This window comes from Nannobrachium achirus (assembly GCF_963921795.1).
Source record: "Nannobrachium achirus genome assembly, chromosome: 16".
In the NCBI taxonomy this organism is placed as follows: domain Eukaryota; kingdom Metazoa; phylum Chordata; class Actinopteri; order Myctophiformes; family Myctophidae; genus Nannobrachium; species Nannobrachium achirus.
This window is the reverse complement of record NC_137823.1, coordinates 16149196-16163018: the sequence shown is the minus strand read 5'-3', so window position 1 is coordinate 16163018 and position 13823 is coordinate 16149196. Positions and strand designations below refer to the sequence as shown.

At 44.2% G+C, this 13823-nt stretch overlaps 1 protein-coding gene across 1 annotated transcript; it reads left to right on the top strand.

The window, feature by feature from the left end:
• Window positions 1-3648: 3648 nt before the first annotated feature.
• On the top strand, window positions 3649-5121 carry LOC308300830 (kelch domain-containing protein 3-like; the record flags this gene model as incomplete). The annotated part of the gene is made up of 2 exons (XM_080744728.1): window positions 3649-4449; window positions 5110-5121. 2 exons carry the CDS (start codon window positions 3649-3651, stop codon window positions 5119-5121), a joined length of 813 nt encoding a protein of 270 aa, XP_080600854.1.
• Between the last annotated feature and the right edge of the window lie 8702 nt (window positions 5122-13823).

Sequence of the window (13823 nt, the reverse complement as noted above, 5' to 3'; positions counted from 1 at the left end):
ATGGCAAATCTTTGAGTAGCAGCAGCGCTATAGAGAGAGATCTCTCTCTATAGCGCGCAATGAGGGCCTCTCCAACTCTTTTTCCCGGGCTGAATCAGGGGCCCAGCATGTCCCTGCCATTGCAGATAATGTGCCACCCATCCATCCATCTTCATCCTGTTTATCCAGAGTCGGGTCGCGGGGCTAACAGCTCCAGACTTCCATCTCTCCCAGGGCCTCATTAGCCTCTTCATACTGTGGGAATCCGAGGTGTTCCAAGGCCAGCGTGGAGATGTAATCCCCCCCCCAATCTACCTGTAGATACTGTATACTCCAGTGAAGTTAGAAATCCAACCAAGTTTGAAGTGAGCGATGGTGTGTGTGTGTGTGTGTGTGTGCGTGTGTGTGTGTGTGTGTGTGTGTGTGTGTGTGTGTGTGTGTGTGTGTGTGTGTGTGTGTGTGTAGCAGTTCATTTCAGGGTCCTGTGTGTGTGTGTGTGTGTGTGTGTGTGTGTGTGTGTGTGTGTGTGTGTGTGTGTGTGTGTGTGTGTGTGTGTGTGTATGAGAGAGAGAGAGAGAGAGAGAGAGTGAGACGCGTCATATAACTTGTACCTTTGGTGTGTGTGTGTGTGTGTGTGTGTGTGGGGGGGGGGGGGTTCGAGATGTATACTGGCAGATTATATCACCTATATACGAACATATCTACATGACAACACTGGTACAGTACAAACACATGTGCATTATGCATGTGGACACGCACGCAACGCATGCACCCACGCACGCACGCACGCACGCACGCACGCACGCACGCACGCACGCACGCACGCAGCTTATGGAGGAGTAGGAAGTGTGCGTCAGTGAATCCCATTAGTGTCCATGGAGCCGTTTAGTGGGGGCTTATTACTGTACTCAGTACTGTACTGAGCGCGCTCCAATAACCCCCCCCCCCCCAACCCACACACACACACACTCCATGAAGCCCATTAAGGTTGTTATACAGGTAGTTAAAACTAGAATGATGGGGAGGAAGTGACTGAGACAACTGTGTGTGTGTGTGTGTGTGTGTGTGTGTGTGTGTGTGTGTGTGTGTGTGTGTGTGTGTGTGTGTGTGTGTGTGTGTGTGTGTGTGTGTGTGTGTGCGTTAGGGTGGATCTTAAATTACCTTTTTTAGATTTTCTTGAGTCTCACCCCCCAATTATGTTCCAATGTACAAAAAACTGCATTGGTTAAAATTTGGTTGAATTTCAAGCATATTTAGAGGTAGCTCAATCAAGTCAAAGATTGTACATTTTATTGGTCAAAATCGAATTGCACTGCAGGCACATTTAAGTTATACATTACACATTATTCTTATACTAAGCACAGAAATTATATTTTTTAAGTTTACAAATCTAAACACAAATCTGATTACATGTTTGTCATATGTCAAACCAGAATTAATGTATTGTAGGAAATAGCAAAGCAAAGAATGACAATTTGCTATTTTTCATTTAATGTGCACAATGACATGTCTTTATTGCACACTCTTCAATCATACTCACAACACACAACAAGCACACAGCCCCACTTCCTTGTTTACCCCCAAAACCCCTGAAAGTCACTGCAGTATTTAATAGTAATTCAGTAGTTACTGATCAATTAAAGTTTGTTTACGGCTATCGGGATACTTGTGCCGATGGTTCTGCACAATTTGCAGCAAGTATTGGAGTTGGGACTCAAGTAATGAGACCACAATATTCTTGTATTAGGGCAACCCCACTCTCTGCATGATCATTGACAACATTCATGGCCTTCACTACAGCCAGAGCTTCTTGGTAGTCCACCCTGGGCTCCCACTCATCGGGATCAACGTCAAGGAAGTCATCTGGGAGATCCATCATTTTGAAAAGCACCTTGGACACAAAATCTTCAATGTTCTTCCTTGCAATTGTTCCAAGGTCAACAGTAATTCTCTTCATATGCCCCTGTTCATCATCTTCATTTCCATCTTTCATGGCTCTCACCATCAGCCTCTTCGTTTGCGCGCTCACTTGACTGTCAAACAATGCAAGTCTGACGATCTCTGGAGCCAAATACCATAAGTGATTGGAAAACTTTTGAGAAGCAGCTTTAGACACCTCAGCATTTATTAATGAATATTCCAGCAACGATTTTAACAGCCGCCAAGTCATTTAGTGGAGCGCTGACAGCAACAGGTGCCATCATCCATGCCTTCACATAAATGCAAACTGCAAAAATGCACAAATCCATGCATGCTTTTTCTTCCCTGAGGGTCAGTTTGAATTGGCCATGAAACATCCAAATCTTCAAACAATAAATAACCTTTGCCATCCAACGGGCATGATGGGTAGCTCCTGGAGCTCTGAACCGGATACCTTGAGCAGCGAGGTATCCGGTTCATCAATAAATGCTGAGGTGTCTAAAGCTGCTTCTCAAAGGTTTTCCAATCACTTATGGTGAACAGGGGCATATGAAGAGAATTACTGTTGACCTTGGAACAATTGCAAGGAAGAACATTGAAGATTGTGTGTCTCCCAAATCCAAGGTGCTTTTCAAAATGATGGATCTCCCAGATGACTTCCTTGACGTTGATCCCGATGAGTGGGAGCCCAGGGTGGACTACCAAGAAGCTCTGGCTGTAGTGAAGGCCATGAATGTTGTCAATGATCATGCAGAGAGTGGGGTTGCTAATACAAGAATATTGTGGTCTCATTACTAGAGTCCCAACTCCAATACTTGCTGCAAATTGTGCAGAACCATCGGCACAAGTATCCCGATAGCCGTAAACAAACTTTAATTGATCAGTAACTACTGAACTACTATTACATACTGCAGTGACTTTCGAGGGTTTTGGGGGTAAACAAGGAAGTGGGGCTGTGTGCTTGTTGTGTGTTGTGAGTATGATTGAAGAGTGTGCAATAAAGACATGTCATTGTGCACGTTAAATGAAAAATAGCAATTTGTCATTCTTTGCTTTGCTATTTCCTACAATACATTAATTCTGGTTTGACATATGACAAACATGTAATCAGATTTGTGTTTAGATTTGTAAGCTTAAAAAAATATAATTTCTGTGCTTAGTATAAGAATAATGTGTAATGTACAACTTAAATGTGCCTGCAGTGCAATTCGATTTTGACCAATAAAATGTACAATCTTTGACTTGATTGAGCTACCTCTAAATATGCTTGAAATTCAACCAAATTTTAACCAAAGCAGTTTTTTGTACATTGGAACATAATTGGGGGGTGAGACTCAAGAAAATCTAAAAAAGGTAATTTAAGATCCACCCTAGTGTGCGTGCGTGCGTGCGTGCGCGCGCGCGCGCGCGCGTGCGTGTGCAACTGTGAATGTGCATGTGCATGTGCATGTGTATCTCGACGAGAACCAACCGAATGATCGACTATTACCTCAGAGTGTATCATCGATGATCTGAGGGAATGTGATGGTATCTATACATGGACACCATCCAGGTTCACCATGGGAGAACAATAGGCATCGGCTTCATTGGTTGGCTAAACTTTCCATGACGTTTGTGTCGATGTTCTCATATAAGTGTTGGCACTTGGCACACACATTGGAACTGCATTCTATTCTATTTTAGGGTTTTTAGTAACTGGAGCAAGGCTGAGTTAATCCTTTTTGATCAGCAGTTCTGCAGGAGTGTGAAATGTTTCAATGGACCGTTCATCTCAACGAAGCACCGCATTTAACCTGTTATCATGCTGCCGTTGCCGTGGACAACAAGCTGTACTCCTTTGGAGGGTACGGCAACAGGAATGACAGCAGACAGATCGATGTGTACATCTTCAACACAGTGTCTTTGCGCTGGATGTCGTTGCCTCCAGTGACAACAGGAAGAGGAGAGCGTCACCTTGAGGTTCCATCCAAGCGCCGTGGCCACACAGCTGTGTTGATAGAAGATATCAGCTACATCTGGGGAGGAGAGTGTGCTCCCACATGGGATTGCTGCAATGTCCTTTATGCATTTGATATCAACACCCACACATGGTTCAAACCCAGGGTTTCTGGTCCAGTTCCAGAGGAAAGGTGCTACCACTCAGCCTGTGTCTTGGGGAAGGTCATGTATATCTACGGAGGATACAACAACAAAGCTGATAGACACAATGACATCTACAAGTTGGACACCATCACAATGTTCTGGTCTTTAATTACAACCAGAGGCACTCCTCCAGCTGCTTCAACATGGCACTCTGCCACCATCATCGGAACAAAGATGTTTGTGTCCGGGAGCATTGGGGACCAGTGGATATACCATAACACCAGAGTGTTTGACACAGAGACCAACTGCTGGCGGAGAACACCTTCTGCAAACCTTCTTCCAGAACGACGCCTGGATCATTCAGCCTTTGCCTACAATGGAGAGCTGTACATATATGGTGGCTGGTACTCTGACCAGTACTTCAATGATCTGTGGAAATACAATCCAGAAACCTTCTGCTGGATGAAGGTTCAGCCCAAGGGAACAGGCCCGTGTTCAGGGATGAGTTTTATGTGCTGTTGCATGGTGGGAGATCGTATCATCCTCTTTGGAGCTGAAATGTCACCTGATAAACTGTACATCTTAGATTTGAGTCCTAGTCTCAAGACGTTATGCAAGCTAGCAGTTATTCAGTACAACCTGGAGCAGTCAGAACTAACACATGACATCAGGTGGGAACTGGCAGCCATGACTAACCCAACAGCAAGAGAAGACACACTAGCAAATAAAGGTGTGTCCAATGTGACCCAGGACAATGATCCACTCGTCCTAGACTCTTTGCCCTCCTGGCCCCCAAACTTAAGAGCGTCTGCCAAATGCCTAAATTGTAAAATTGTGTGCGCGAGCGCTCGCTCGCTCTTGTGCATGTGTGTACGCACGTTTGTGTGTGCGGTGCGGAAGGTTAAGGGTTACTTGCGAACACTGCTCAAAGGCAGCAAGTAGCAAGTGGACAAGTGGCAAGTGGGCTCAACAATGGAATGACAGAAGCGTAAATAAAAAGAGAATTTTTATTTAATTTTATTTTATTTTGATACGTCCCAGGCAAAACCTTTTAATTTTAAAAGCTTGTTCACAAGTGAAAAATCACACCCGTGTGAACTGAGCAGTGGTTCCCCCCCCTCTATTCAGATAGATGAATAGAGGATAAAGGGTAAGGGGGGATGGGGTGGACGAGAAGTGCATGGTATCAGTGGTGTAAAAAGTACGTTTTACACGGCACTCTAAAAACTCAGGGGTTATTTCTATAACCCAATTTCTGGGTCGTTGCTGTTGAGTTACATTTCTTAGTTATTTTTCAGGGCAATAACCATTTGCTGGGTTATCGTGCTATTATTTGGACCCAATTCCAGGGTTGTTCGAGTAAGGTACTATTTCTCTGGAGGTGACCCATTTTTGGGGTTAGTGGTAACCCCCATATACTTGGGTTAGTGGTCTAGCTTTGGGCCAATCAGGGGACAGGCACCATAAACCTGTTTGCAAAGCATGCTGGTGAAAGCATTTGTCTAGGTTTCCAGGGACATTTTCTAAGCTTTTGGGAGCTAAAAATGCTAAATATGTCATATCCATGTGTCTGCCTCGGCAAGCTGACTGTATATATATATATATATATATATATATATATATATTCAATTATGTACTTTTATGTTTCTGATCTTATGTTAATGTCTTATGTTAACTCTCCTACTGCCAGATTATTTATTTATTTATTGGGTCTGGTGCCATCAAAAAGCGGCTTACCTTTGCGACGTTATAGCAGATAGACAGACATTTTTTTTTATTTTTTTATTTTTTATTGTGCAATAGTGCACTTTGGTCTGCCAGGCAGCAGAGGGCGGCGTCATGCGAGAATGAATGTGAATTTGCCTGTTATGTGTTGAAGAAGAAGAAGACCAGTCACTGGCCACAGAGCCTTACAGCCAGAGGAAATCAACAAGGAAGTGAATTGTTCTCCGTTGATCTAACGCATAATGGATTTTTTACACCATCACCGCGGAAAATGTGTTTACAGTACACGGCCGTGCGACCCCTCATCAGCTTACAGTCATCAGACGAACGAACCGAACGAGCGCCGTATTGGCATCGAGGTTCTGTAAAAAATGGGGCGAACGTTAACGTTCAAAGCGTGGGGAGAGTTAATGTCAGATAATATTGGCATGGTCATTCTCCAGACCATGCACCTGCAAATTTAGGTTGTATTCATTTAGCCCACTCAACCCAAAACTTGGGTTGTATTGACGTACAATCTTGGGTCATTTTAAACAAATAATTTGGTTATTTATTCAAATCAGTTTATGGGTCAACATTCATAACCAAATTTCTTGCGTTAAAATAACCAAACTAGTCATCGGTCCCTATTTGACCTGTGAGTTGGATCAAAAATAACCCAAGTTGAGTTGTTTTTGACCCAGCAGTTTTTAGTGCTGTTACAAGTTAAAGTCTCACTAGTTGACTAGTGGAGGCAGATCCAGTAGACCTAAAAAACATTTTATGTTTGGTTGCGCTCAGGTGTTTGTGCGCTGAAAAAAGCAGATCTACAAGCTCACAACTATTTTCAGCATGTAACCAAGTTGTAACATCAGCGATGCCAGCCCGCCAAAATAATTTTTTGTTGTCAAAAACTAGATTTTATTCAAATTACTATGACTATAGCCCCATTTCCACTGTAGGGCCGACCCAGAACTAGAACCAGAACTTTCCAGAACCAAGAACTTTCAAGAACCTGTGAAGTTCTGGGACCAAGTTCTGCTTTTGTTTCCATATAACCAGAACTATAACCGGGGTCCGAGCAGCAGTGCTGCTGGCCCCGCCCACAGGTTCTCAGAACTCAAGTTTAGTTCTACTTCAGGAGCAGGACCTAAAAAAAGGTTCCAGGAACCTTGCCTGAAACCAGGACGTACGCAATGGAAACAAAACCAGAACCCCAAAAAATAGGTTCAGGTTCTGGAAAGTTCCGGTTCCACCTTGCAGTGGAAAGGGGGCTTAACACTAATCAAAATGTGCTGTCAAAGTTAACACTGTGCTGGGAGGTTGGGTGCAGTGAGTTAATTTCCTGCTTCTCTGGCTCACGGCCAATTTCTACTGAGCCTTATGACTGTGGTTCATGGAGGTCTAGCCTCTTCATCTCTTTTACAGTGACACTGACAGCATCTTTAGTCTGCACATACTGTATGCACAGAAAACCATAGACTGTATAAAAGATATGGACAAAGCGAAGCCATTGGTTTCTATGCAGCGCAAATGACACATTTTGGGTCCTTGGCATAGGTGTAGCCATCATAGATTGTAAAGGCACCAGAGGATGCTATTGGCTGCCAACGGTCACGTGCAACCGCAGAGATACATGGGAGAATGTGGTCGGAGCCTCCCGAAATACAGCACACGAAGAAGAACACAGCCGGCTGGTATCAGTTTAGTTGGCCACACCCCCCGCAACTTTATCATCAATTTGAACATAAATGGGACCTTACACAAAACGCATATGATCGTGATTGAAAGGCAATTTTTTGCGAACTAGCGATAGGAACCATAAAGTATTTATGAAAATGTTAATTAATTAAGGTTAGAAAATGAAAGGGGGAAATTAATGGGGTCCAATGGAGAACAATTCTTTTTGCGATCGGCCGGGGGGGAAAACAGCGCAACTAGCGGCCAATCATAGAAAGTTTTAGTTCCGTATTGGAGTCATTTTAAATCGGCGGAACTATGCCCCTGCAGAAAACATAAAGCCTAAGACATGCACTGACCAGGATACAGCGAGTGCAGTTCAGGGGTGGACTGGACATCTGGGAAACCGGGTATATGCCCGGTGGGCCGACTATACAAGTGGGCCCACTTATTTTTTCTTTCTTTTTTTTTGCCACCATTTTAGGATAGTTACAGTAATTTTTGGTCTGGGCGGCCACTAAGTGGAGAGGGCCAATCCTTCAGTAGCGCCGGCCCACAGAGCAGAGAGACATCACATGATTGGTCCACTGGTCTAGTAGCCCAATCACAGGCCACTGTGGCCCAGGAGTCCTACCCAAACATTTAACAGCATACAAGCCCACAACGCGCTGCTGCATCAATGCGTTGTGGGCTTGCAGATCTTCTATGTTCTGTTCGCGGTGGTTGTGGTGGGCCGGTCTGGGACAAGATGCCAGGGCCGAGTTTATTTTTAGTTCAGCCCGGGTGCAGTTACTGTATATAAGCATTCACAAGCATTTTTAAATATGAAAGTGACGTTGCATGGATCTCGACGTAAGCCTATACATAATTATGTGCATGCACCTGAACAACGTGTGTGTGTGTGTGTGTGTGTGTGTGTGTGTGTGTGTGTGTGTGTGTGTGTGTGTGTGTGTGTGTGTGTGTGCGTGTGCGTGTCCGTGTGTGTGCGTGCGTGCGTGTGTGTGTGTGTGTGTGTGTGAAACGCATGCACGCGAGCTATGCACTTTAGGCCTAAGCGGCTTCTCATATGAATGCCTAAAGCCCAGATAACAAAATAAATATACTGTATCTTCCCTGGCTGATAGGGGATTCCTACTTTGGACTTTGTACAAAGCGGTAGATGCTTGGTTTCCCTGCAGGAGACCTGGAATCTCTGCTGTTACATACAGTAATAAGCATGCATGTGCGCAGCACGACGCTCCCATGCATCCACAGATACATATATACGCACTGCTCAATTCTCACTAATTCTCACACACAGATTTTGCACTCCCAAACACACACACACACACACACACACACACACACACACACACACACACACACACACACACACACACACACACACACACACACAATCCCCTGGCCAATCCGGCGCTGCCTTCGTCATGCACTGGTTGCATCCCAGAGGTCAGGGGTTAAGTGGGGTCTTTGGAGCATAAGCCTGATATTGAGCCAATTGCTGAATGGTGAAAGTGACAGGCGTGTCAGACGTGTTGGCTCGGGTCCAGCTGAGCTATGCTGGCCTTTTAACCAGATCTACACAGTGGTGTCAGTTCAGAAAAAGCTAAGGTATGGCAACATGACTGGTGTCAACCAGTCATGTTGCCATGCCTTAGCAACAGGCATGATACATTTATTTTAAGAAGTACATTTTATTTTTTACCCCCGTTTCTACGGTTTCTTGGGCAGGATATGGCAGCCTGGAACGGTTGTTCAAGTGCAGCTAAACTTGGCATGTTAGTAAATGTGCCACAATTAACAATAATATATTGCACCTGTGCAGCTGACCTACGGAACCTGGGAATATACCATCTTGTCAAGATGGGGAGAATACAAGTGTGGAGAATATAATTATAATACCGGTACCTTGTTAAAGTGACCATTCTGTTAAATTTTGCATTTGTAGTTATTTTACTGTAATTTAACAACATAACCAGCACAGATAGACCAAGAGACATTCATGGATTTCTATTTAAAAGTAACTTTTATTTTCCCCCCTGGACCCAGGGTATGGCAGCTGCATATGATATGATTGATAATGAGACACAGCTGTAATAATTGTAAGACAAAGCATAGTAATCTATATGTACGTCACTTCCTGAACTAGTAATTCAGTTACACTGATGATGGCCTAAGGGCCGAAACGCGTCTGCATGTCCTGACTACTGCTGCTGCTGTTTATTTATTAAAAGACTCTTATAAAGTGAGTGCGGGTTGCTTCTCTTCAAGCTGCATACCCCTGCCATACCAAATTGATGCCCCTGGATCTACAAGCTCACAACTAATGAAGGCTCTGTTACATTATATATTAAGTGTAGCACAGTGGTTCTCAAACGTTTTAATTTCAAGGACCCCCATAACTATGAGAGTGACTACAATGTTCTTTTATGGCACACAACTTGACAGCAATATTAGCCAGAACTGATGGGGTGTATTTGGTCTTCAAAACTATATCGTAGCCACATCCACTTTCACAATTTGTCGAAGAACAATGTGTATTGGGGCTTAAGGTATTGTGAGATTATATCTGACTTGCTATGCGACACATTGTCTGCTCAGTGACTAAAATTAAATGAGGAATCATCACGTTTTGGGTGTGAAGTCTCGCCCAAAAGTGTAAATTCCTCGTTTCATTTTAGTCAATGAGTAGAACAGTGAAAAGGTGTTCAGAGAAAGGTTGTCCTGGGGGAGATGTAGAGTTCTCCACAGGCCTGAAAATTAAGGCCCGGCCCTAACTGGGCCCTGACTGGGCCCCAACTGGATCATAATATTTGAGGCCCTATCCGGCCTGAAAACGTCAGGGTCGGGGTAGTGTCAGGTTTGCCCGTTTGGGAGGAATTCGACGATTGCGAGGTGTTGTGAGCATGTAGATCTGCTATTTTCACAATAGAACCGTGTTATACAATATGTAATGCCTAAAATCTTAGGTGCAGGATGGGTTCCAATATGATTATTTTGGGGGTTGCGGCCTGAAAATGTTTGAGAACCACTGATTTACAGCATTGGTTCCCAAACTCCAGCTGAGACCTAAAAGATAACTTTGGCATCTTCCTTGCGGCCTCAAAATGACCAGAAATTGATCACAAATTAATATGTAATGGTGAAAATAGCAGATCATGCATCGTCAGCTTGTAGATCTGCTATTTCTTCCATTGCCTCATTTGGATTACCGCAAAATGTGCGCGCGTTAATGTATGCTCGTGTGTCTGTCTGTGTGTGTGCATGCTTTTGTGTGTGTATGCTTGTGCGCGTGTGTGTCCCCCATACCGGTGTGTGTGTGTGTGTGTGTCTTTGCATAATATGCAGGGTAATCTGTGGTAAGCTGGTTTAGGTCCTGCTCTGCAGTGACGCAGATCAGATGCACCTGAGAGGAGAGGAGAGCAGCTCTGTGGCTCAATAAATAGATTCACCATGACGACCATGGAGTCTGTGGCCTATAGCCTACATACACACACGCGCGCGCGTACGCGCACGTGCAGGCAGGCAGGCTGGCAGGCTGGCAGGCAGGTATAGGCAGGCAGAGATCCTGAGATACTAGATAAAGATCAGTGATTCTTGTGTTTTTTAACTCTGTACAAAATGGATTATTAGTACAGCAGACACATAGACAGACAGATGGATAGATATGTAATGGCTGGGCTTCGAATCCGGGCCTCCCGCATGCAGTGTACAATGGAAACCATGTTCGGATATTCACATAAATTACGCCGGTTATAGTTTGAAAATGAAGCTATACCTGTAGATACAGTCTGCTAAGGGACAATGCTATTTTCATTTGCGTGCAGTTGTCAGCGGCAATCTGGCAAATGTCAACATTATTAACATTCCTTTGTTAACCTAGTGGCTAGGAGACAGTGACCCACTGTGGTGGAGATAACCTTTTGTTTGGGGGAGCGTTTTCGCTGTTACTACGTGTCATCTTTTCGACACCCAACTCTAACCCGGTTGCATGTCTCCATTCCGACATGTCTCCATTCCGACACTAACCCTATCCCTAACCCTAAACCTAAACCTAAACCTAAACCTAAACCTAAACTCTATGGAAGTGTTGCCACTCCGACAATGGACGTGTTTCTGGTCCATGTTACACGGATAAGAACTAGATGCGTGCGCAGGGTCGGTACCAAAATTAGCCAATGAAACCAGCGCTCCCCAAAACAACAGGTTTGGGGATTGGTAGGAATTGATTACATGATACAGTCACCTGTGCATTTAGTCTCAATGTTTGTAAACAAGAAACCCGTCTATAAGAAGTCAATGTTGGAGTGGCGACATGTCGGAATGGAGAGCGCCCCCCCTCTAACCCTTACCCTAAACCTAACCTCGTGGGGTGAGTCGCTAACCCTCCCGACGCTCCTTTGTCGAAATGACAGTCGTTCGAAAGAGCGAGATTTCCCCTTTGTTTGGACAGGAGACCTCTTGTTGACCAGATGCTAATCTTAAAATAGAGACCACAGGTCTGGACCAATAGAACGACAGAATGTGCCCCAGATTCAGCTCTTTTCTAAACCTTTCATGTCGGTATGTTGAAACAGCAAAAAAAGTAAGCAAAATGTAATTGCGACCGCAGGGAGCAATTAGTGTGAAAACCTGCAGAGGTGGTGCCATAGTTTTGTACTTATTCTGTTTTGTATGTGTTTATAAAGTTAACATTATTGTGATAGACCACCGGGTGGGGTTATAATGTGCACATTTACAGTATCTTCCCTGTGTATTTGTGTTTACTTCCTGAAAGCTAGCACTGCATCTTTAAATAGGGCCTATACTACACACGTCAAAGTCCAATATCTTAACCATCAGACCAAAGAGACATCTCTCTGGTCCGTGGGGAGATCTCCGCCACAAATAGATGAATAGTATTGGCAGTGTATTATGTAAATATTCCTAGGCCTACTCTATGGTTTGCGTTCGCTTTGCATTTGCGCTGACCAGAAAGGAATAGCTGGTGTTTATTAGGCCTTGTGAAAATATTAGAGAAAAGACTCAAGACCACCTCTAGGGGGCGTTGTTTAAATATGTATTTCCCCGCTTAGCCAGTTGTTTGCTCCCCTGTATACAGTGTGTCAATGTGTTATGGCTTAACCCAACTACTGTATTACTATTAAGGAGACATTATGGTGCACTTGTTCCAGGCTTTTGAACTATCATGTGTATACATATCATATTGCAGAACATTGTTTTGTCATTTGTGCTGTTGGTGTTTGTTATTATGGGTGAAAGAATAAAGAGGCACAGACTACTAGTCTATACAGTACACATTTCTTAAGATGTCTGTGACTGCATGTGTCGACAACATTAGGTTGTTGCACATAGCAGTGATAGCTGAGTGGTTAGTGTCCATACCTAGGACTCCGGAGGTCAGAGGTTGCAGGTATGGTTCCCTGCTCCAGCTATCACTGCTCCCCTTCCCCTGCGCTCCTTGTGGGCAGCACTGGATTAAGCTGAAAACTGAATTTCCATTGTGGGATGATGTAGGTAAATTCTTTCTTTCTAACATGCACTGTAAAATGTAGTCTATATATTGCAATAAGAACAACATAATAATATTGTGTTGCAAGTTTGGTTACTAGAGCATGCAAGGGTTCCCTAACATGTCAGGTCACAAAACAATAGTATTTGAACTGCACATACCCTATATTCTAGAATAAAGTGCATGCATAATTCTAAGGTTAGTGTGTGTCAGTGTAGGCTACACTTATAGGTCTACTCTATGTTGGTTTGTTTACTGTTGAGTGAGAAACTAATGTTGTACATTAAGCTAATCGTCTGGGGACACCCCCCAAAAAATGTATTTTGGGACCCCCCTGGCCTGGTCCCCAGTATGTGAACCACACTGCCCTAGGTGTGAAAGGAATGATGGTAAAAGTGGAATTTGATGTAGCAGGCTGGAGAGGCTAACCGTAGGCATTGGTCGGAGGCGCTGTCAATCAAAAACATAACGACGCCACACCCCCCCACCGTCAGTCAGTGAAAGGAACCAGTTGTGTTCGATCAGAGCGTCTCTCCAGCAGCTGTGAGCTGAAGCACGGAGCGCGGTGCAGTGGCAGTTACGCAGCACCGTCAGCTGTGTAGGAAAAAAACGGGCAAAATGTAAGCGACAGGCAGCAGACATACACCACTTTACATGACCACTGGAAGTAGGTGTGTGTGTGAGTGAGTGAGTGAGTGTGTGAGCAAGCGGGCAAAGCAAGTAGTAAGAAGATGGAATTATGTGTGCAGTTTCTAATGCGAGGAAGAGATCCGCACCTCCGTGCGTAAAAGGCAACAAAACAACCGTTGCGCGCACTGGGATGAAGATGATGATGATGATGATGATGATGACACTCACTGGATGCTAAAAAAGCGTTAGTAATGGACGGAGGATTAGTTGACACTGTGGAGGAGGACGTCTTTTTCCAATAACTTTTTGACAGCAG